A 23523-nucleotide genomic window follows, 5' to 3' on the forward strand; every position below is an offset into this window, starting at 1 on the left:
GTATAAAAAAAAATATGTAAATGTTTTACATTTATATAAGATATCCAAAAGAAAAAAAAAAAAAAAAAAAAAAAAATTTTAAATTAGAAACCAGCCAAAATTCTTTTTATATTTAGCTATTTTCAAAAAAAAAAGAAATAAAATAACCTTACTTGTTCAGGAAATTTTCTAATATTAATGATATTTCATAATATTTATATTTTTATGTCCTGAACATATATAGCCATGTATATTATAATTTTTTCATAAAAATAATAATAAACATAATAAAAAGGACAAAATAAAAAATTAAATTATGCACCTAATCTTTTAATGAATATAGATATATTTCTTAGTAGATATATTTTTTTTTTTCTTTAAACATTATTTATTTCTATTAGATCTTTTATTTAACATTATAATATTTTTGAAAAAAATAACAAAATTAAATGTGTGTTGTAGATATTTTACCTTTCATTTAAAAATAAATATTTCAATCATTTAATTATGTCGTTTATGTTTTATAGTTTTAATTTAAATTGATTAAAAATATATATATATATATTAAAGAAATAATTACCTGTAAATAACATTTATACTATTTTGATTTATTGTATGAAATATATAAGATTTAATTTATTTTTATACATTAACTTATTGTTTCGTTCTACATAATTGTTTCACATATTTATTTTTTTTTTATTTTATAAATAAATATGTATTAGAATTTTTCAACAGAACAAAAAAAAAAACAAATTAATAAATGAATAAATAAATAAAGAACAGTTTGTCTATTCTTTAATATGTAACAAATTAATTCTGGTGCAGGACGTATTTGTGTACCTTTTTTTTTTTTTTTTTTCTTTTTTTTTTCTTTAATCCTTAAATATATAATAAGAAAAGAAAAAAAAAAACAGACAACTAAAAATTTAACATTTATTAATTTATTTCATTTTATTTTTATTTTTTTCCATTTCTTCATTGTAACTTTATATATTTCCTATCTACATAATATATTATTTATTGTTGTGTGTTAATGTTGTTTTGTTATTTATTTTATTTTTTTTTATTTCAATTTAAAGATTTCATAATATAATTAAATTTAAACATATATGTTAAATATATATGTATAAAGTTCTATTTTTTATGTTAATATACTTTTGATTCATTTTCATATTATATGATATAATTTTTATAAAAAGACAAAAAATATATATATATATATATATATATATATATATATAATATATGTGTAGATATTTTTAAAATTGCATATTTCTTATTTCCTTATTGGTACCTACTTAATTTGTATTAATAAACCTTAGAACATTTTATTCATTTTTTTTTTTTTTTTTCTTAACAATGAGTTGTCTTTGTTCTGGTTCTACTGACCAAGGAGAAATGAAAATTGCTCCTCCTGATTATAGAATAGATATGGTAAGAAATATAAATGATTAATTTTATTTCATTTTATGTCCATTTTTATTTTAATTTTAATATTATTTTATTATTATTATATTTTTTTTTTTATTTATTTATTTATTTATAGAAAGAGAAACCATCTATTCCTAAGAGCAGAAATGCGCTAGTAAATCCAAACACAGTATTGGAAATCGAGCCTGACAATAACTTGAAGAAACAAATTACATTTAGACCTAAAGTCGATATAATGTATGATGCAGATAAATGTGAAGCTATATTAGTTTTAGATATTCCAGGATTTAAAATAGAAGATATAGATGTAGAAATAGGGGAAGGCATGCTAACTGTGGCTGGTCCAAGATCCCAAACAGAATTATTCGAAACATATGGAGATAGTTTAGTTCTACATGCAAAGGAAAGAGAAGTTGGTTATTTCAAAAGAATATTTAAATTACCAAATAATATATTAGACGATACTGCAAAGGCGACATATAAAAATGGTAATTTATATTATTATATATGTTTTTTTACAAATTTTATATGATACACAAATATAATATACATTTTTAATTTTATAATATATAAATTGAGAAAAATAATAAAGATATTATTCATTTATATATATGTATATAAATTGTTCATTTAAAAAAAAAAAAAAAAAAAAAAAAAGAAATGTCATAAAAATTATATTATATATATATATATATATTTATATGATTAACATTAATTTTTTTTTTTTTTTTTTTCATAGGTATTTTGGAAATAAAAATGGAGTGCAAACAATTTTCTGATATGCACAAGGTTACAATTAATCAAGGTTAAATTGAAGAAAATATGTATATATATATATATTTTTTTTTTTTTTTTTTTTTTTTTTTTTAAATTTATTTGAATAAGAAAATAAGGATATGTAAAACATAATAAAAGATAACTACATTATATATTTACATTATAAATATTTTATTATTTGTAACATTTTAATGTTTAATTATCCAAATATTTATTTTTTTTTATTTTTTAAATTGTCTAAACATTCTCTTGTACATTTATTATGATACATATAAATATATATATATGTGAACATTAATAATAACATTCATAAAAATAAATGAATTTGTGGGTTATTTTATTTTTTTTTTCCCTTTTTATTTACTCATTATTTTATTTTTATTTCGTATGTGGTTTTATTATATCTTTAAAATTTTTAATTTTAACTTATTATAAAATATATACAAGTCAGAATAAAAACCTTAATAAATATTTAATTGTAGAAAAGGAAAGAGAAATAGAAAATGTACTGTAGTTTTTAATATGAACGATAATATATAAAAATATTACATATATATATTATATATATGCATAATAATTTTTGTAAGAATCCTCATAAAATATTAATTATTATATGGCCTAATAAATATAAACATAATTTGTATATTTATTTTTTTTATATGGGTTATAAGTTTAGACAGTCAAATAAAGAAAATAAAATGGAAAAAAAAAAAAAAATAAATAAAATATATACACACATATATCTATATATTATATATATATATATATTTTTTATTTATTTAAAATATTATAAAGGTACCATTTAAAAATTAAAAAATGAAAAGATTTTTCAAAATACAAAAAATTGAAAAAATTATAAAACAAAATATGAAAAAAATATTAAATAGGAAAATAAATTAGTATTTTTTTTAAAAAAAAAAAAAAAAAAGGATTAATAAATAACAAAATAACAACACAAATAGAATATATATTTATGAATATACATTGATATAAATAAATTATATGATAATATATGTTTGTCTTTTTCTTTTTTTTGTTCTTATTAATAATAATAATAAACATATATATATATATATATATATATATATATATATATATATACATATATATATATTTAAATACATGTCCGATAAGTATTTTTTTTTGATTTATTTTTTCCACATTATAATATTTTTATAAAAATTTTAACTCTTTGAAAAGTGCAACTTCTGATCCTTGAGAGATATATTAATAGTATCATTTTCTACAAAAGTTTCATCTAATATTCTAACAGCAATTTCAGTTTCTATTTCAGATTGTATAACTCTTTTAAGTGGTCTAGCACCAAAAGAAGGATCATATGCTTTATCTACTATATATGAGAAGACAGCATCATCTATAGTTATTTTAAAATTTTTATCAAAAAGACGATTAGCTACTTTTCTAATTTCAATATTTGCAATTTCTTTTAATTCTTTTTTTGATAAGCTATCAAATATAACATGATCATCAATTCTGTTATAAAATTCTGGTCTGAATGTTTCTCTTACAGATTTCATTACTTGTTCTTTGATTTTTTCTTTTTTATTTGGATCATTTGCTAGATCTAGTATACTTTGACTACCTAAATTAGATGTAAATATAATAATTGTATTTCTAAAATTAGCTACATTTCCTTTAGTATCAGATAATTTCCCTTCATCTATAACTCTTAATAATAAATTATATACATCAGGATGAGCTTTTTCAATTTCATCAAATAAAATTATAGAATAAGGTTTTTTACGCACAGCATCTGTTAATAAACCTCCTTGTTCATAACCAACATAACCTGGAGCTGCACCTATTAATTTACTAATTGAATGCTTCTCCATATATTCAGACATATCAAAATGAATTACTGCTTCTGGTGTATCAAATAATACATCTGCCAATACCTTTGATAATTCAGTTTTTCCTACTCCTGTTGGTCCTAAAAACATTAAAGATGCTATTGGTCTTTTAGGGTTATTCATTCCAACCCTAGATCTTTGAACCGCTTTTGTTACAACACGTACAGCATCATCTTGTCCTATAATTTGTTTATGTAATTCATTTTCAAGATTAAGAATTTTTTCTTTTTCGGATTTTAGTAATTTATTTAATCTGATACCAGTTGACATACTAACAATATTAACAATATCTTCACTTGTAACTTCATCTTTTAATATTCTACTTTTTTCAGGTATATCATTTAGATAATTTTCTTCTGCTTTTTTTAATTGTTTTTCTAAATCTGGTAATGTTTCAAATCTCAATTCAGCAGCTCTATTTAAATCAAAATATCTTTCAGCTTTTTCAATTTCTATTTTAACAACATCTATTCTTTCTTTAATAGCTCTGATATTATCTACATAGCTTTTTTCGGTGGACCAGGAATCTAAAATTTTTCTTTGTTCTTTTCTTAATTCGCTCATGATTCGATCGATCATTTTTAATCTATCAATTTCTTTTTCATTAATTCGTTTTTTTAAAAAGTTTGGGCTCTTAGTATAATCTACAACTGGTTCACTTTCTTCACCGTTTCCGTATGCCGACGAGTTAGTGCTACTACTACTACTACTACTATTAGTAGTAGTATTATTATTATGTGTGCTACCTACACTAGCATAATTAAATAGATTTTTTTGTTTATCTCCTAATATGGATATTTTTTCCATTTCTAACTGTATAAGTTGTTTCTCTATATTTTCTAATTGAATAGGTTTACTAGATAATTGAATTTTAAGATTGGATGCAGCTTCATCAATTAGATCAATAGCTTTATCTGGTAAGAATCTATAACTAATATAACGATCTGATAAAACAGCAGCTTGTACTAATGCAGAATCTAAAATACGTACACCATGATGAACTTCATATCTTTCTTTTAGACCTCTTAAAATACTAATGGTTTCATCAACACTAGGTTGTTCAACAAGAATTTGTTGAAATCTTCTTTCTAAAGCTTTATCTTTTTCTATGAATTGTCTATATTCACTAACAGTTGTAGCACCAATACAACGTAATTCACCTCTAGCTAACATGGGTTTTAAAATATTACCTGCATCTAATGCCCCTTCTGCAACTGCTCCTGCTCCTACAACAGTATGTATTTCATCTATAAACATAACAACTTGTCCTTCAGCATCTTGTACTTCTTTGAGTATTGATTTCAGTCTTTCTTCAAAATCACCTCTATATTTTGCACCAGCAATTAGAGAAGACATATCTAATGATACTAATTTTCTTCCTTTTAAAGAATCGGGTACATCTCCTTGTACGATTTTGATAGCTAATCCTTCAACAATAGCTGTTTTACCAACACCCGGATCTCCTAATAAGATAGGATTATTTTTGGTTCTTCTGGATAAGATTTGTATGGCTCTTCTAATTTCATTATCTCTACCTATAACAGGATCTAATTTCCCTGCTCTTGCTAATGCTGTTAGATCTCTACTATATTTTTCTAGAGCTTGATATGTCATTTCTGGTGTTTTAGAAGTAACTTTTTTTTTTCCTCTAATTTTTTCGACAGCTTTTTTAACTTTTTCATAATTTACATTATATTTTAATAACCATGGTCTAGTAAATTTCGAATCTTCAGAAATGATACTTAGAAGTAGATGTTCTATAGAAATATATTCATCATTAAATTCTTTTTTTAATCTTTTACTAGTACTTAATACAGTTTGTAAGGTTCTACCTAATATTTTTTGTTCTCCAAAACCACTAGGCATTTTAGGTTGTTTTTTTAAATAATCATCAATTTCTTGAACTAATAAATCAGTATCAATACCACTTTCTTTTAATATTCTTTGAGCTAATCCATCAGGAGAATCATTCAGAAGAGCTAATAATAACATTTCAGCTTCGACATAGGCTGAATCATATTTTTCTCCAATTTTATTTAATGAGCTAATAGCTTCCCAAGCTTTTTCTGTGTAATCATCTGAGTTTATTGTATATTCTTCATCGCTCATAAATAAAGCAAATCTATTTTTGTTTCTAATTTTTTCATAACTATTGTTATTATTATTATTATTATTATCAAAATGAGAACTTTTCATGTGTATACTACTATCGTTAGTTTTTTTTTTTTTTTTATTAATACCACTGGTTATATTATTATCATAATTGACATTATCATTAATTGTATAATTTAATCTGGTATTATTATTATGATATATAATACCATTTGATGAATTTTTATGTTCTTTTATTTGTGATTTATAATCCTTTTTTAATTCTGGAACGAATCTTTCTTCATTCTTTAAATGATTATTTCCAATAAAAAAATATCTCTTCTTATCATATATATCCCAATTCGTATTTTTTATATTAAATATATCTTGTTTATTTAAAAAAATATTTGCTTTTTTACTATATGTTAAGTCCCATATATATATAACACCAATTATTACAAAATAAAAAAAAATACTATTAACCATTTTTATGTACATCTTTTTATATCTATAAATATATATATATATAAATATATATATAAATACCTATGGAGTAACAAAAAAAAAAAAATAAAATGAAATATAAAAATACTTTACATAATCATATAATAAATATAAATAAATATATATATATATATATATATATATATATATATATAATCTATTATGTGCTATATTTATACACATAAATTATAGTTCATTATATTATCCTATCATTATATATCTATCATGGGTTCTTATATATATATATAATATAAACATATCCATATATTTTTCTTCCAAATATTGTTCTTTATTTTAACACTAATTCAAATTAATCTTTTCATTTGTAGTTTTATATATATTTATTTATCCAGCCATCTATCATTATTATTATTAATTTTTTTTTTTTTTTTTTTCTCAAAATTTTATCTTTTTCTCATTTAGTATTAATTCAAATTACAAAATTATATAAGAATATAAAATAAGTTGAATACATAAAAAAAAAAAAAAAATATTATTTATATAAAAAATTAATATTTATTTATAATATTAAGAATATATAAATTTATATTTTTATATATTTTTTTAAAAGAAGAATCCATTTTTAAATAACAGTCATCTTTTATAATGTGTAATATTTAATTAATATATTATATATATATTATATATATGTATATAATATTATATATGTATATAATATATATATATATATATATATATTATTATATATATTATGAATAATATATTTATGGGATTATTTTATTTTATTTCATTTCATTTTATTTTTTCATTATAATGAATAAATATTTATTATTATATATATGTTTCTATATATATTTAATTAATTCCTTTTTTTATATTTCATATATTTTTTTATTATATCCTTAATTCTACACCGATAAATTTTTATGTTATCTTAATCCTTATATATACTTGTTTAAATTTTAAATTTTTTTTTTTTTTTTTTCTTAATAATTTTTCTTTAATATATATAAATATATATATATATATATATATATATTTCTTATAATAACATTTTTTTCTTTTTTTAAATAAAATATTAGCATAATATATTATATGGTATTTTTTTTTATATATACATAATAAAATTTTAAATTTATAAGCATTTATTTTAAGAATATATATATATATAATATATATATGCGTAGTGAATTAAATTTTGTTCTTATACACATGTTTTTAATTTTATAAATAACTTTTTTTGTATTATTCTGATATATATATATATTTATTTATATATTTATATTTTATAAAGAGATAAAATATGTAATAAAAGAGAAAATAATAAAAAAAAAAAAAAAATACACATTTATTAAAATGTTAGAATACATATTTATTAATAAAAATAAAAATGTATCAATCTAAAGAATAATAAAAGAAAAATAATTAGGAAATTAGATCATTCAGATGAAAAATTTTAAATGTCATATTAGTTATACAATTGAATAGTATATAATATAAGCATAAACATAAATATAAATATAAATATAAATAAAATACATGTTGATTTTGTAATACCTCTTAATAATAATACAAAATAAACAAACAAACAAATAAACAAAAGGAAAAGCATCAGAAAAAATTATATATATATATATATTTAAATTTATGTAAACGTTTTTAATTTCTTTTTCAAAATGTCTATAAAGAGCATATGTTATTTAGGAGATAATAATGATATCTTATTTTTTTATTCAATCGAAGAAAATGATGAAATAACATCACGATTTGCTCTTTATTGCACTCTGAATAATATTCAAAAAATAAGTATAAAATGAAATAATAATATATTTTTATAATTATTCTATATATATATATATATATATATATATATATATATATATATATATATTTATTTATTTATTTATATATATGTATACATAATTTTATTTATTTTTATAGTTGAATCAAATGAAAAGAAAAGCAGCGAAAAAAAATATGACCCATATCTTGGATATGTAGGTATCAATCTTTCTCTTTTTAGTTCTTATAAAAATTATGCATATGTAATTAAAATTATTAACCTTAAAATTATATTAACAATTGATGATAGTAAAAATAAGTATACAGATGATATTCTCAAATCGGTAAGGTTTTTTAAAATAATTGTTTATATTAAAATTATATTACCCCATAAAGTATGTCATCATATTGTATATATATATATATATATATATATATATATGTGTGGGTATATATATGTGTATATTTTTTTTTTTTTTTTTTACAAGATTTTTATAAAATTGCATAAAATATATGCAGACACAGTTTGTAACCCCTTCTATACAGATACTTTAGAAACAGATACTTTTTTAAAAAAAATTAGTAATAAAATAATTTATGTTTCTCAAAAAGAAAAATAATAAAATAAAAATATACAAACATATAAATATATATATATATATATATATATATATATATTTTATTTGTAGAAAAATTAATGGAAACGTCATGAATATATAAGCTATTCTATTAAAGAATAATATCATATTAATCTGTTGCATCAATGACACCGTTATCCGATCTGGAAAAAGAAGAAAGATATTTTTTATTTTATACATAATAAAATGAATAAATAAATATATATATATTTTATCAATGTATATAAATATATAAATATATAAATGTTTATTTTTATGTTTATGTTTTGTAATTTTAATTTTTTTTTTTTTTTTTTTTTTTTTTTTTTTTAATTAACAATTGAAAGATGCATTCCACCTCAGGTAGGTTTGGTGCATCATAAACTTTGCAAACTCTTTGGTCTCCTTTGCCTTTTCTTAATGATAATCTTATGGTCGAAGCATGACCAATAACATGCCCACCAACTATAATAAAAAAAAAAAAAAAAAAAAAAAAAAAGAAAAGATATAACACATATATATATACATATATATATATATATATTTATTTATTTATATTTATTTGTGAAAATATTTAATTTTTTATTTAAAAACCTGGTTTCATTGGGTTAGCTATAAAGGTCATGGTTGCTCCTGGATCGGACATAACCTGATTAGTTATTAATATAGCTATATTGAATTGTTCACCTAGTTTTGATAAAATAGACATTGTTTTGTTTAATTTCTGTTGCCTCTCAGATAATTCACCTATTCATATAAAAAATTGAACATGCATATATATATATGTATATATATATGTATATATATATATGTATATATTTATTTATGAGAATAATTTTAGTGACAATTTATTTTGGAACTGACAAAACTTTTAAAACATACCTCTTCCACTGAAATCAACTCGAAAGAGTGAAATAATCGAATCAACTACCAGAAGAGCAAAGGGTTCTTCACACATCTATATGTATAGAGTTAATATATACATATAAAGAATGTTATCTATATAATATATATATATATTATATGTTTTACTTTCGCTGCAGATATGGCTAGTAGTTGATACAAATGTTCATGTGTAAAAGCTCTAGCATATAAAATATTATCTAATACTGCTTCACCATCTAATCCATATCTTTCGGCAATCTTACAAACTTTTTCAGGTCTGAAAGTTCCTTCAGTATCAATATAGCAAACCTTCCAATTATAAAAAGAAAAATATGAATAAATATAAAATATATATATATATATATATATTATATATTATATATTTATATATTATTTATACAAATTTTATTGACACCTTGCCGTTGCCCCCATTAAGACTTTTTGGCAACTGAGCCGTAACAGCTAAGGTATGACATACTTGAGTCTTTCCACATCTGTTTTCTCCAAACAATTCGGTAATACACATACTTTCTATTCCACCTCCTAGTGTTTGATCAAAGATTGTACTTCCTGTTGTTATCTTTAATACTCTACTCCTTTTTTGAACTAATTCATTAGCTGTAATAAAACTCGAACAATTTTCTATCTTTGAAGCAACCTCTAATATTTTATCAACCTTAGCTTCAGATATACCCTTAACGTTACATAATTCTTTTTTTGTTGTCTGAATTAAAGAAAGGATGGTGCAATAACCGCTTCCTTTTAATTTGTTTATGTCTGCAGCGTTTATTCCCAAGTCTTGTAATTTTTCCTATAAAAATAAAATAAAATAACACATATATGGTATGTATCAAAAAAATAATAAATAAATACATACATACATACATATATATATATATATATTCTTATCATACTATTTCTTGAAATGTGTGGTCCTTTATCACTTCTTCCTCTACTTCTGATGTTATAGCTACTTTACTAGTTGATTTACTTGATGGTAATGTTGCCATTTTTATTAAACAAAAAAAAAAAAAAAAAAAAAAAAAAAAAAAAAAAATACAACAGATATGTATATGAACAAAATTAAACAAAAAATAAAATAACAAAAAATTATATTATATAAAATATACAAATGAAAAAAAATATATATATATATAAAATTTTACTTAACATATAATATATATTGTATAATTATTTAATTTTATCATATTTTGTTATGATATGTTTTATTTATTTATTTATTTATTTATTTTTATTTTTTTTTTTTTTTGTTGGATGTTGTACCCTTTTTGTCTGTTTTAATGTGCGATATAGATATTTATGTGTATACATATAACAAAAAAAAAAAAAAAAAAATAATGATTGAGAGATCAATAAAATAATTACAAGATCAAATAAATGCTCATGAAATATATAATCATTTAGACTAAAAAGCGTTGAGGGGAGTAAAAATATTTTATTCATTTGTATAGGTTTTATAAAAATAAAAATAAAAATAAAAATATATATATATATATATATTTTTTTTTTGATTCATTTCATTTTATATGTCTTTCAAAATAGAGCTTATAAGGATACAACTTTTTTAAATGACTTTAATTAATATATGTCTAACATTTGTGTTAATATATTTTATATATATTCCTTATCAATTTTGTAGATTTTTTAAAACAATTAAAATATGACTACAATGTTTTAATATATTACATATAATTATAATTAGCCTTATACATAATGTCTATATCACCCTAAAAGTTATTTAAAATATTCTTATATATAAACAATCTTTATAATTATTTTATATATGAAAATGAATTGAAACAGTTAAATGTGTGTTCTCCTAATGTGGATATTTCTTCATTTTATATAAAAGTGTGTGTGATTAAAAAGAGGGAACAAATTTTTTTTATTTTTTCTAAAGCACAAAAAAAAAAAAAAAAAAAAAAAAAAAGGAAAAATAATATAATATTACATTATATATATATTGAGACAATGAAAATATTTAAGTACCTTATAAGATTATTCAAATTGTAATTAATTAAAACATAAAAAAATTAAATATATATATATATATAATACATATTTGTAAATAATATTATATTATATTATATTTTATTTTATTTTATTGACAAAAAAAAAGAAGGGGAGACATATGGGATCATGTTATAGCAGAAAAAATAAAGTATCAACTATATCATCAGATGAAGAAAACACAATCAAAAAAAAAAAAAAAAATATATATATTTTAAATGGAGCATGTGGGTCAGGAAAAGATACACAATGCAGATTAATAGAAAAAAAATACGATTATAAAATAATTTGTATCAGTGAGTTATTAAAAGAATATCAAGAAGAATATAATAAAGGAAATGTATCAAATGAAGAAGAAAATTATTTTGATGAAATACAAAAGTGTATGAAAGATGGATCTTTAGTAAATGATAAAATTGTTATACATATATTTCTTAAAAAGTTGAATAAATATATAAATGATGATAAATATAATGGTATTATAATAAATGGTTTTCCTAGAAATTATGAACAAGCTTTATTAATTAAACAAAACAATATAAATATAACAAATTTTATAAATATACAAGTAGAAAAAGATACTCTATGGAGAAGAATAAATAATAGAATTATCGATCCAATTACAAATATAAGTTATAATGAAAATATTATACAACTCATTAAAAAAAAAAGAGAAGGACACAAATTATCAGACGAAGAAGAACAACAACTAATCTTAGACAATCAAATATATAATAATATAAGTAATGATATTTTAGAAAGATTAATAAAAAGAGAAGATGATGAAGAACAGGTTTTTAATAAAAGGTTTCAATTATATATAGAAAGTGAAGAAAAAATTAATTCTCTATTTAAAAATATTTATAAAAATGTTGATGGAGAAAAATTGATAAATGACATATTTGATCAAATATGCGTCATAATAGATAACAACCCCAATTAAAAAAAAAAAAAAAAAAATATATATATTAATATATATATATATAAATTATTTAAAAATTTTTTTTTTTTTTTTTTTTTTTTTGACCTGAAATAAATAAATATAAATATATATAAATATATATTATATATATTATATTTCTATTAGTAAAATAATTTTTGTTCTTATTTTTATTTTATTTATTATTTATATTTTTTTTTTATGTAAAAAAAAAAAAAAAAGAAAGGGATTTTGGATGAAAGTGTACAGGTAAGAAAACTTCCTTTATGGTATCAATGTTTGAGGGATAGAAAAAAAAAATAAAATAAAACACACATATATAAATAAATAAATATATATATATTATTTTTTGTTAATAAGATGAAGTGATGAGAAGTATATGCTGTATGATATATTAAATTTGTCATAAATGAATAACTAAAAATATATATATTATATATACATCATATGTAATAAATTTTTTTTTTTTTTTTTTTTCAAAAAGGAGACCCTGTTTATATATACACACATATATATATATATATATATATATATTTATATTTATTTATTTATTTTAAATACACTTCATATGGTACACATTATAATCACATTTACCTATTTTTTTTTTTTTTTTTTTTTTTTTAAACAGTTATTTCTTTATAATATTATTTCTATTTATGCGACCATGTTATTATAAATTAAAATGGACAAGTTAATATCCTTAAAATCGTTTGAAAGATTAAATATATTGGTGGTAGGCTGTGGAGGATTAGGCAATGAAGTAATAAAGAATTTAATTTTTTTAGATGTCAAAAACATATCTATTGTAGATTATGATATAGTTGAAGTTAGTAATTTACAAAGACAATTATTTTTTAGCTATGAAGATATAGGCAAATATAAAGTAGATGTTATAAGTTATAAAATAAAGGAGACGTATATAAATGAGAATATTTGTATAAGAAGTTATAAAAATCATATCGAAGAATTTGATAGTTCATTTTTTGAAGAATTTGATTATATTATTGGTTGCTTAGATAATATAAAGAGTCGCATATATTTAAACAGTATAATATATAATTTAAGGAATGACATTATATATATAGATGGAGGAATAGAAGGTTTTAAAGGGAATGTAAAAATTATTAATAGAAACCAAAATTATGCTTGTATACAATGTAGTATAGAGAATTATACAACTAATACATATCCTATGTGTTCTATAATTAATAAACCTAAAACACCTGAAGAATGTATTTTATATGTATTGAATGTTTCTTTTAAAAAAGAGAAACATGAAGAATTAAATATAAATAATATACAACATATACAATGGATATATGAAGAAGCCAAAAAAAGAGCTGAATATTTTCATATAGAAAATGTAACATACAATTTAACAGAACAAGTTATTACAAATACAATACCTACTACTATAAGTACATTAATGATAATTTCTTCATTAATAATAAATATTTTGTATAAATTAGTTTTATATAAAAATGAAAATTTCTCATATAGTGATATTTTATATGTAGGAGATAATGGTATATATACATATTACTATCACATTTATAAAAATCCAGAGTGTGTTATTTGTAATAAAAAAAAAATAAATCTCACATTAAATAAAAATAATACATTAAATGATTTACTTGAACTTATAAAGAAAACATATCTATGTGAAAAAATTAACATTTCATCAGATACTTCTATTTTATATATATCATCAAAATGTCTTAGCAATATGTATAATCACAACTTACAATTGACACTTTCTCAATTAATACATATGGGACAAATAAAAGAAAATGGATATTTAAATATTCAAACTGATAAAAATAATTATATACTATTTTTTAATTTGTTATGAATGTGTATATGTATATATCCTATTTGATTATTTTAAAACTATATCACTATAAGGAGGTACCCACATAAATATATATATATATATATATATATATATAAATTTATGTATGTATTTATATATATATATATATATATTTATTTTTTTTTTTTGGTAATTCTATTTTTTTGTACAACTTTATATTCCTATCCTAATTATTATATTCCATATAAAATATTTAATTAAAAAAAAATATATAATAAAAGTAATTTTTTTAAATCAACATTTGTTAATTGTTCTACATTATAAAATGTATTATGTTTTATTTTATTTATTTTATTTTTTATTTTTTTTTGTTTAAACTATATATTTCAAAATTTATGAACGGGTCATAATTTTTCTACACAGAAAAAAAAAAAAAAAAAAAAAAAAAAAAAAAAAAAAGTCAAAATGGCTAGTTGAAATTAAAAAGGAAAAAAGGGAACAACGAAAAATTTACATTAATATATATATATATATATATATATATATATGTATTTATTTATTTATTTATTTATTTATTTATATGTATTTTTCTTTTTTGTTTTATCCTTTTAATATATATTATTAAAAAACTTGATGATAAAGAAACCTTTTGTTCATTTCTTTTTGTTAAAATGCATTACCGTGATACTTTTCTTATTTATTATTTTCGTTGACGCGTTTAAAGAAAAGAAGAGAAATAAACCGAAACGTTTTCCTTTTTTTATGCCGTTGAATATTATGAAATGTAGAAAAAAAATGTATCTAATACGGAGTAAAATAGGGCATGGAAGAAAAATATTGGAGAAGAAGGAAAGGATTTTCAGTTTAAATATGGAGGAAGAATCATTTATTGATAAGAATGAACAAAATAAAGAATGTAGTAATAAAAATATGGATATAAATACCATTCATAATTTTCATATGAACAATAATTTTGTATCCAATGAAAAAAAAAATATATATATATGTGATAATATCCCAACTCATTACAATGAATCGAACAACAATATGATTAATACTTTTACAAATTATGATGATATAAAAAAAGAATATCTTTTAAAAATTATGAGTAATAAAGAAACGATATATGCCAATAGTTCGGGTAACGTGAGAAGTGCTATAAGTGTGATAAGAATATCTGGTGCGTTGAGTAAAATGATATTGGAAATATTGTTACACAATGGAAAAGATAATAACAATAATAATAGTAATAATAGTAATAGTAGTAATAATATTAATAATAATAGTAGTAATGTCACTTATAATAATATTACTTGTAATACATATCGAGAAAAACAATATTTAAAAAAAAATAATATTAATGATATATGTAACTTAAAAGGAATCACAAATAATATATGCCAATCATATAATATACCATGTGGGGGGAAAAAACAAGGTGATTATAATTTATGTGATATAATACATATGAGAAAAAATATGGAAGCAAGAAAATTATATATAGGAAAATTATATGATAAAAATAATGATATTATTGATATAGTTATGTATAGTTATTTTAAAGAACCAAAATCATATACAGGTGAAGAAATGATAGAAATTTATTGTCATGGAAATATGTTGATCGTAAAAGAAATAATGAGTGCTATAAATAATATGAATGAATTATTTTATAAAATATTAATTGAAGAAAGACAAAATAATATATATTATAATAATAATAGTATAATATATGATACTAATGGTGGTCATAATAATAATATTATAAACGATCCTATATTTTATGAAAAAATTAATGAGTGTCATAATAACTTTATAAAAATAAGAGAAAGCTATAAAGGGGAATTTACTAGAAGAGCATTTGAAAATAAAAAAATGAGTTTGCTACAAATTGAAGGATTAAAAGAATTATTATTCTGCAAACAAAAAATACAAAAACAAATTGCATTGAATTATATGAATGGATATGCAAAAAATATTTATTTAAAATTAAAAAACTTATTAAAAGAATTATTAGTATATACTGAATTAAAAATAGATTTTGAAGAAGAACATATAACATCACCAAAAGAAAAAGAAGAAATACAAAATATGCTTTTAAAAAAAATAAGAGAAGGTATTAATCATATTAATTATATTTTAAAAAAAAGTAATGTTGAAGATATATCTAATTCTTCTGATATTTTATTATTTGGAAATGTAAATTCTGGAAAAAGCACACTAATGAATAATATATGTAATAATGATATATCTATAGTAACAAATATTAAAGGATCAACTATAGATATAATACAAAAAAATATTCAAATTTTTAATAACTCTTATAATTTATGTGACTCAGCCGGAGTTATAAAAAGTGAAAAAATGAAATATGCTAATCAAAAAACAAGCAAAAAAAAAAATATACATAAAACACTTGAATCTATGGGTATCAAAAAAACACTATCCTTTTTAAAAAATAATTGCATATCTGCATTTGTATTATTAAATATTAAAAACTACAAGAAGGAACTAATAAATATAATAACAATTTTGAATCATCATTTTAAAGTAAAGGAAAGAAAAAACATCAATGCGATACAAAATAAAACAAAAAAAATGAAGATTCCTTATTTCATTTTTTGTGTAAATAAATGTGATTTGGTAAGTACATGTGAATTCTCAAAAATAAAAAAAAAAATAAAAAATAAAATAAAAAAATATTTACTAGCCAATTTAAGTCCACACATATTAAAACGTTGTAGCAAAAAAATCTTTTTTATATCATCCAAAAATGGATATAATATTGACACATTACTAAAATATTTAAATGAAAAAATGATTAAGGAAAGAAAAATATTTGATCAAAAAATTTCAGAAGGAAACAATATAATGTTCTTACCATTTGAAAGACATAAATTATATTTAAAAAAAGCTATCAACCATTTATTGTTTATAGAAAAAAATATACATAATATGACCTTTGATATAATATCTGAAGAAATTAAACTAGCTGTCAATTCTTTAAATAGTATTATAGGTACAATTAAAAATGAGCAAATATTAAATAAAATTTTGGATAGTTTTTGTATAGGAAAGTGATTAAAAGGGGGGGTATATATAAAAAAAAAAATAAATAATAATAAACATATACATATATTTATTAATTGAAATATAGAGCTAAATAAACAACAAAAAAAATAAATAAATAAATAATAAATAAATAATGAAATATATAAAAGTATAAACAAATTTATATATTATATAAGTAAAAAACTAAATGATTATAAAAAATAAAAATGACTCTTAAAATTTTAGAGACTTTTTTCTTTTTACAATCCCCAAAAAAAAAAAAAAAAAAAAAAAAAAAATATACATATATATATATAAATGTATGTATATATTTGTGCATATTATATTTTTTTTTGTGTACGCATAAATATATATACATACATATAGAGATATATTTATAATATATCTTTTTTTTTGTGTGTGTGTTTGCACGTTTTATAAGTAATATAATTATACTTGTATTAGATGAACAAGTATAAGACAAAAAAAAAAAAAAAAAAAAAAAAAATCACAAAATGAATAAATATATATAAATATAAATATATATATATTTATTTATATTTATGTTTATATTTATATTTATGTTTATGTTTATGTTTATATTTCTTTCTTTATCATTTTTGAAATTATTTTGGCTTAAAAAGGTCGTGCAATATGCACTTTAATTTTATGACATAATAATAATAAAAATAATATTTATAAGAATAAAATAAAAACATATCAACTAGAGTTAAATGTATTTTTTCCTTGAATGAATATTTATATATTACATTATGTATATGATTTAAATTATCTTGCATAGATTGTGATTTATTATTATCTGTTTTTGTATTCATGTGTTTAAAAATATTGAGAAGAAATGGATATGTAAATTTAGCGTGCATTTCTTGAACATTTTGAATTTTATATGTAGGAATACGTAGAATCGTTTTATCAAAAAAGATATGTGAAGAATTTAATAAAGATTTTAATGTGTCTGTTATAATATTTAATTGTAATGTTTTATTTTGATTTTGATTAAAATTTAAATTCTTTTGATATTCATATGATTTTATAGATATAGAATTATTATTGATGAAATTATTTGTTTGATTGTTTTCATAATTTTGAAAAATATGAAGAATAAATTTTATTTCATTTTTTAATTTCTGATTAAAATGTTGACAAATATTACACATGCTCTGATCATTACAAGTATGATTAATAGGATATTTTAATGGAATAAAAATATTTTCATCTATACTATTTTTTTCTTTCATTGTTATATTATCTATATATTTAATATTATCTTTATTTAATTTCTCGTCTATATATTTAATATTCATTTTGGTTTTTCCTTCTTCAGAAGCAACCAAAGACATATAACCACCACTCTGATCATTATGGTTATTAATATGATTACATTTGACATTTTTAATATCATCACATTTGACATTTTTAATATGATTACATTTGACCTTTTTAATATCATCACATTTGACATTTTTAATATCATCACATTTGACATTTTTAATATCATCACATTTGACATTTTTAATATCATGACATTTGACATTTTTAATATCATGACATTTGACCTTTTTAATATCATCACATTTAATGTTATCCATTTCATCACATGTGTCATTGTTGATTCCATCACATCTATCATTTTTAATATTTTTATTATCATTTGCTGAGAAGTTTTTATTGATGAGCGATAAATGATCAGAACTATTATAATTTCCATTCATATTAACATTGTTATCAATTTCACAACTGATAGTGTTTACGTTTTTATTATTGACATTAAATTCTTTTTTAATAATTTTTTCTACACCTCTACTATCTTTTAAAACAATTTTGAAGTCTTCATTATTCATCCATTTTGGGGATAAAGCTAATTTGAAAATTTTCCAGACATGTTCAGACAATTGTATTTGGAATTCTTGATTTGATATTATAGAATTTAAAAATAATTTTGTCATTTCATGTGTATTTTTATTCTGTAAAGTATTTAAGAGTATATATTGTAAATATCCAATGGAATGATTTATCATTTCATCATTTTTAAATAATTCTTTATATATAATATTTCTCATATTTTGTGTAACTTCTTCTGAATTAAATAAATCATTTAACCATTTTTTTGATATAGAAATTGATACTGGTAGATGTATAGCTTCTGCTAATAGAAATGCTACTTTTTTTTGTACTTCTTTATTATTACATAAATATATAGAAATATCTTGAAATACATTTCTTAATTTATTTTTTACTTGTTCTGTTTCTAAAATATCTATAAATACATTTTCCATATCTTTTCTTGAATTTTTTAAAACATCAATAAAAAAAGCTGAAGTAATCATTTTATTTTTCTCTTGCATAACTACATTATATATTAAACTATTAATAATTTCTTTTAAATTATTTTCAATTTCTTTTGAATTCTTTATATCTTCTAATACCTTCTCAATTTTATTTATAATATATTTATTTATTATATCACCAGTAAAAACAAATAAACCACATAATATTAATATTACAACTAAACTATTCATAATAAACATATATTTATAAAAATTAATACTCTTTTCATATTTATGTAATATCTCATATATCTCATATATTTTATTATTACTATCATTCTTATTTAAATTACTATAAATATTATCATTATTATGATGATCATCATGATCATATATTTTATTCATTTTTATATTATTACTATCATTCTTATTTAAATTACTATAAATATTATTATTATTATGATGATCATCATGATCATACATTTTATTCATTTTTATATTATTACTATCATTCTTATCTTCTTTAACTTTTCTATTATCTTGTATTACATTCTCTCCTTTTAAAAATATTTTATTCAACGTATGAAAATTTTTTCTTATTCTTTCATTTTTATAACATTTCTTCATATCAATACTGATATTATTTCTATACATTATATTATTATTAAATATATATACAATATTTTTCATATCACAATTATATTTATATACATATTTTATTTTATTATTATTACATTCTTTTGATATATTATTAAATACAATATATTTATTATTCCTTTCATTTATTTTTTTCATAAAATTCTCATCTACTGACACCTCATCATTTGATAAACCTAAGAGTAAGTTTTTAACATAATTACTTAAATGGATAATATTTAAATTTGATTTATTATTTTTATATATATCTAATGTTTTCAAACATCTTCTTTTTAATTCATTATTCCTTACATAATGTTTTATTATATCTCCCGATATGTTTTTTATAACCATCTTTTTTTTTTTTCTTTTTTTTTTTTTAAAAAAAAAAACCTTTAAAAAACATACATCCACAATATGAATATATATAAATATATATGAATGTATATATTTTACATATGTGTCTATATATATATATATTATATTCTGATCGTTTTTTTCTTTTTATAATATATATTATTTATATATTTATTTATTTGTTTCAGTTCTTCATAAGATGAAGACTAATATATCAATATTTTTATTTCTTCATTTGTCATATTTAAAAAATATATAAATAAAACATTATTTTTTAATTCTCATTATTTTTATGCATTTTATAATAAAACATGTCATATAAAATATACATATATATATATATATATATATATATATATATATATTATGGCCACATTATAATTATTAAACTTTTATATTACATGGGTTGCAATTATAAATTAAATATATTAATAATATAATATTATATTATATCAGTTTTTTTATTATACTTTTATATTATCACAAAAAAAAAAAAAAAAAAAATATATATATATATATATATATATATAATATTATATATATATGCCACTTTACTGCTTTTTTATTTTTCGAATTATTATTCCCATAATTTTTTAAAAAGAAAAAAAAATTTTAACTATATAAGAATTATAAAATTAACATAAAAAAAATAAATCACGTTATATTAAAATATATATATATATATATATATATATATTATATACATGTATATGTATATATGAAAAAATTTAATTCCTATATATTTATTAATATTTATAATTTTTTTATATATTTATGCTATTTAAATAATTCATTATATTTACATGTTCATAAAATTTAAAAAAATATATATATTTTTTATCATATATTTTGAATGGTAAAATATATGTTATATATTTTATATTTTGTTTTATTTTATTTTTTTTTTTTTTTTTTGGTTTCTTTTAATTTATATTTATAAATGTTCTACATGAAATACGTAGAAATTTATTTATATATTATATATATGAAAAATAGTGCCACTTGATAATTTGTTATGAAATAAAAAATATATATATTATTTTTAATTATGAAAAAATATTATATATTTTTTTCTTTATATTTTAATCTATTTTTATAACACTTAAAAAAAACAAAAATATAATTCGCATTATATAAACATATTAAAAAATAACACATAATCATAATAATTGGATTATATATATATATATATATATATTTGATATATGTCTTTAAAGTATATTTTTGTTTTAAATTATAAGTATATAGTATATTTTCTATTTACATAAGCTTCATGAAGTATAGTTATAAAGATAAACACACATAAATGATTATATGTAGATAATATATATATAGTATCTTTTAAAAAAAAAAAAAAAAAAAAAGAATAACATAACATCATCATTTATTTTTATAAGAGATATATATATATATATATATATTTATTTATTTCCATATCGTTTATATTATTATATATTTCAAAAAACTTATTTCATATTCATAACTCTGAACCCCTACATAATTTATGTCTAAAGAAAAATATAATTTTTATTAACTATTCAAAGAAATAACAGGAAATTATATTATTAAAAAGTCTATATACATACATTTCATAAGACCGAAAAAAAAAAAAAAAAAAAAAAAAAAAAGCCTCTTAAAAAAAAGAAAAAATTGCCATTCCTTTTTTTAAATATTATTTATCATAATAAATGATCTTACATTTAACATTATTATTAAGTAATAATATTTATTTTTATAATTTTTTTTTAAATTTTTAATATTTTAGTTCTTATAAATATTTTAATATATATATATATATAGATTTATATATACATATATATACTTGTTAATATACAAAAATTTATATGATAAATATAATAATTCATTTAATGAAATTATTATATTGAAAAGAAAAAATAAAAAAATATATCAAAAAAAATATTAAAATATTAATATATTAAAATAAAAAAGTAGAATTAAAAAATAACAGTTATTTAACACTGTTATAAAAAAAAAAAAAAAAAAATGGGTACATAATTTTAATAAGAAAAATTTTATTCTTATTATTCATACACCACATCGGTAAATGTACATATAAAAAAAAATAAATTATAATAAAATATAATAAAATAAATAATAGTAATAGTATATATATATATATATATTATATAACAAACATTCCAAACATTAAAATGAAAAAGTGTCTCAAAATTTTCTGTATTTAATTATTCTTGTTTTATATATATTTCAAATATATATATCATAAAATAATATACATACATATATATATAAATATATATATTCTCATAAACTGATCATAACATTTAAAATTATAATATTAATTAACACATCTAATAATAATAATGTATCATAAAAATGTGATATATATAAAGACAGAAATAAAGAAAGAAAAGATATGTTAATTATGAAAATATATATACATAATTATATATAATCCAAAAAAATAAAAATGTAACAACATACATATTATTATATAACAATATTAATTCATATTACTATTCTTGAT

The 23523-nt window shown here is 18.3% G+C and overlaps 8 protein-coding genes across 8 annotated transcripts; 5 read left to right on the forward strand and 3 right to left on the reverse strand.

The window, feature by feature from the left end:
* Positions 1 to 1341: 1341 nt before the first annotated feature.
* On the forward strand, positions 1342 to 2223 carry PADL01_0815700 (small heat shock protein HSP20, putative; the record flags this gene model as incomplete). Its single annotated transcript, XM_028681499.1, has 3 exons — positions 1342 to 1416; positions 1529 to 1901; positions 2153 to 2223. 3 exons carry the CDS (start codon positions 1342 to 1344, stop codon positions 2221 to 2223), a joined length of 519 nt encoding a protein of 172 aa, XP_028537871.1.
* A 1151-nt stretch (positions 2224 to 3374) lies between these two features.
* PADL01_0815800 (chaperone protein ClpB1) lies at positions 3375 to 6638 on the reverse strand (the record flags this gene model as incomplete). Its single annotated transcript, XM_028681500.1, has 1 exon — positions 3375 to 6638. The coding sequence occupies one exon, from the start codon at positions 6636 to 6638 to the stop codon at positions 3375 to 3377; it is 3264 nt and encodes a 1087-aa protein (XP_028537872.1).
* A 1655-nt stretch (positions 6639 to 8293) lies between these two features.
* On the forward strand, positions 8294 to 9111 carry PADL01_0815900 (trafficking protein particle complex subunit 2-like protein, putative; the record flags this gene model as incomplete). Its single annotated transcript, XM_028681501.1, has 4 exons — positions 8294 to 8423; positions 8559 to 8743; positions 8888 to 8981; positions 9089 to 9111. The coding sequence occupies 4 exons, from the start codon at positions 8294 to 8296 to the stop codon at positions 9109 to 9111; spliced, it is 432 nt and encodes a 143-aa protein (XP_028537873.1).
* Positions 9112 to 9146: 35 nt separating this feature from the next.
* On the reverse strand, positions 9147 to 10911 carry PADL01_0816000 (meiotic recombination protein DMC1, putative; the record flags this gene model as incomplete). Its single annotated transcript, XM_028681502.1, has 7 exons — positions 9147 to 9180; positions 9355 to 9481; positions 9611 to 9763; positions 9899 to 9974; positions 10049 to 10210; positions 10317 to 10712; positions 10816 to 10911. 7 exons carry the CDS (start codon positions 10909 to 10911, stop codon positions 9147 to 9149), a joined length of 1044 nt encoding a protein of 347 aa, XP_028537874.1.
* A 1142-nt stretch (positions 10912 to 12053) lies between these two features.
* Positions 12054 to 12875, forward strand: PADL01_0816100 (adenylate kinase 2; the record flags this gene model as incomplete). Its single annotated transcript, XM_028681504.1, has 1 exon — positions 12054 to 12875. The coding sequence occupies one exon, from the start codon at positions 12054 to 12056 to the stop codon at positions 12873 to 12875; it is 822 nt and encodes a 273-aa protein (XP_028537875.1).
* A 679-nt stretch (positions 12876 to 13554) lies between these two features.
* Positions 13555 to 14724, forward strand: PADL01_0816200 (ubiquitin-activating enzyme, putative; the record flags this gene model as incomplete). Its single annotated transcript, XM_028681505.1, has 1 exon — positions 13555 to 14724. One exon carries the CDS (start codon positions 13555 to 13557, stop codon positions 14722 to 14724), a length of 1170 nt encoding a protein of 389 aa, XP_028537876.1.
* A 594-nt stretch (positions 14725 to 15318) lies between these two features.
* PADL01_0816300 (GTPase, putative) lies at positions 15319 to 17766 on the forward strand (the record flags this gene model as incomplete). The annotated part of the gene is made up of 1 exon (XM_028681506.1): positions 15319 to 17766. One exon carries the CDS (start codon positions 15319 to 15321, stop codon positions 17764 to 17766), a length of 2448 nt encoding a protein of 815 aa, XP_028537877.1.
* Positions 17767 to 18362: 596 nt separating this feature from the next.
* On the reverse strand, positions 18363 to 21014 carry PADL01_0816400 (conserved Plasmodium protein, unknown function; the record flags this gene model as incomplete). The annotated part of the gene is made up of 1 exon (XM_028681507.1): positions 18363 to 21014. The coding sequence occupies one exon, from the start codon at positions 21012 to 21014 to the stop codon at positions 18363 to 18365; it is 2652 nt and encodes an 883-aa protein (XP_028537878.1).
* Positions 21015 to 23523: the final 2509 nt, after the last annotated feature.

The sequence above is a fragment of the Plasmodium sp. gorilla clade G2 genome (assembly GCF_900097015.1).
Source record: "Plasmodium sp. gorilla clade G2 genome assembly, chromosome: 8".
Classification (NCBI taxonomy): Eukaryota; Apicomplexa; class Aconoidasida; order Haemosporida; family Plasmodiidae; genus Plasmodium; species Plasmodium adleri (nom. inval.).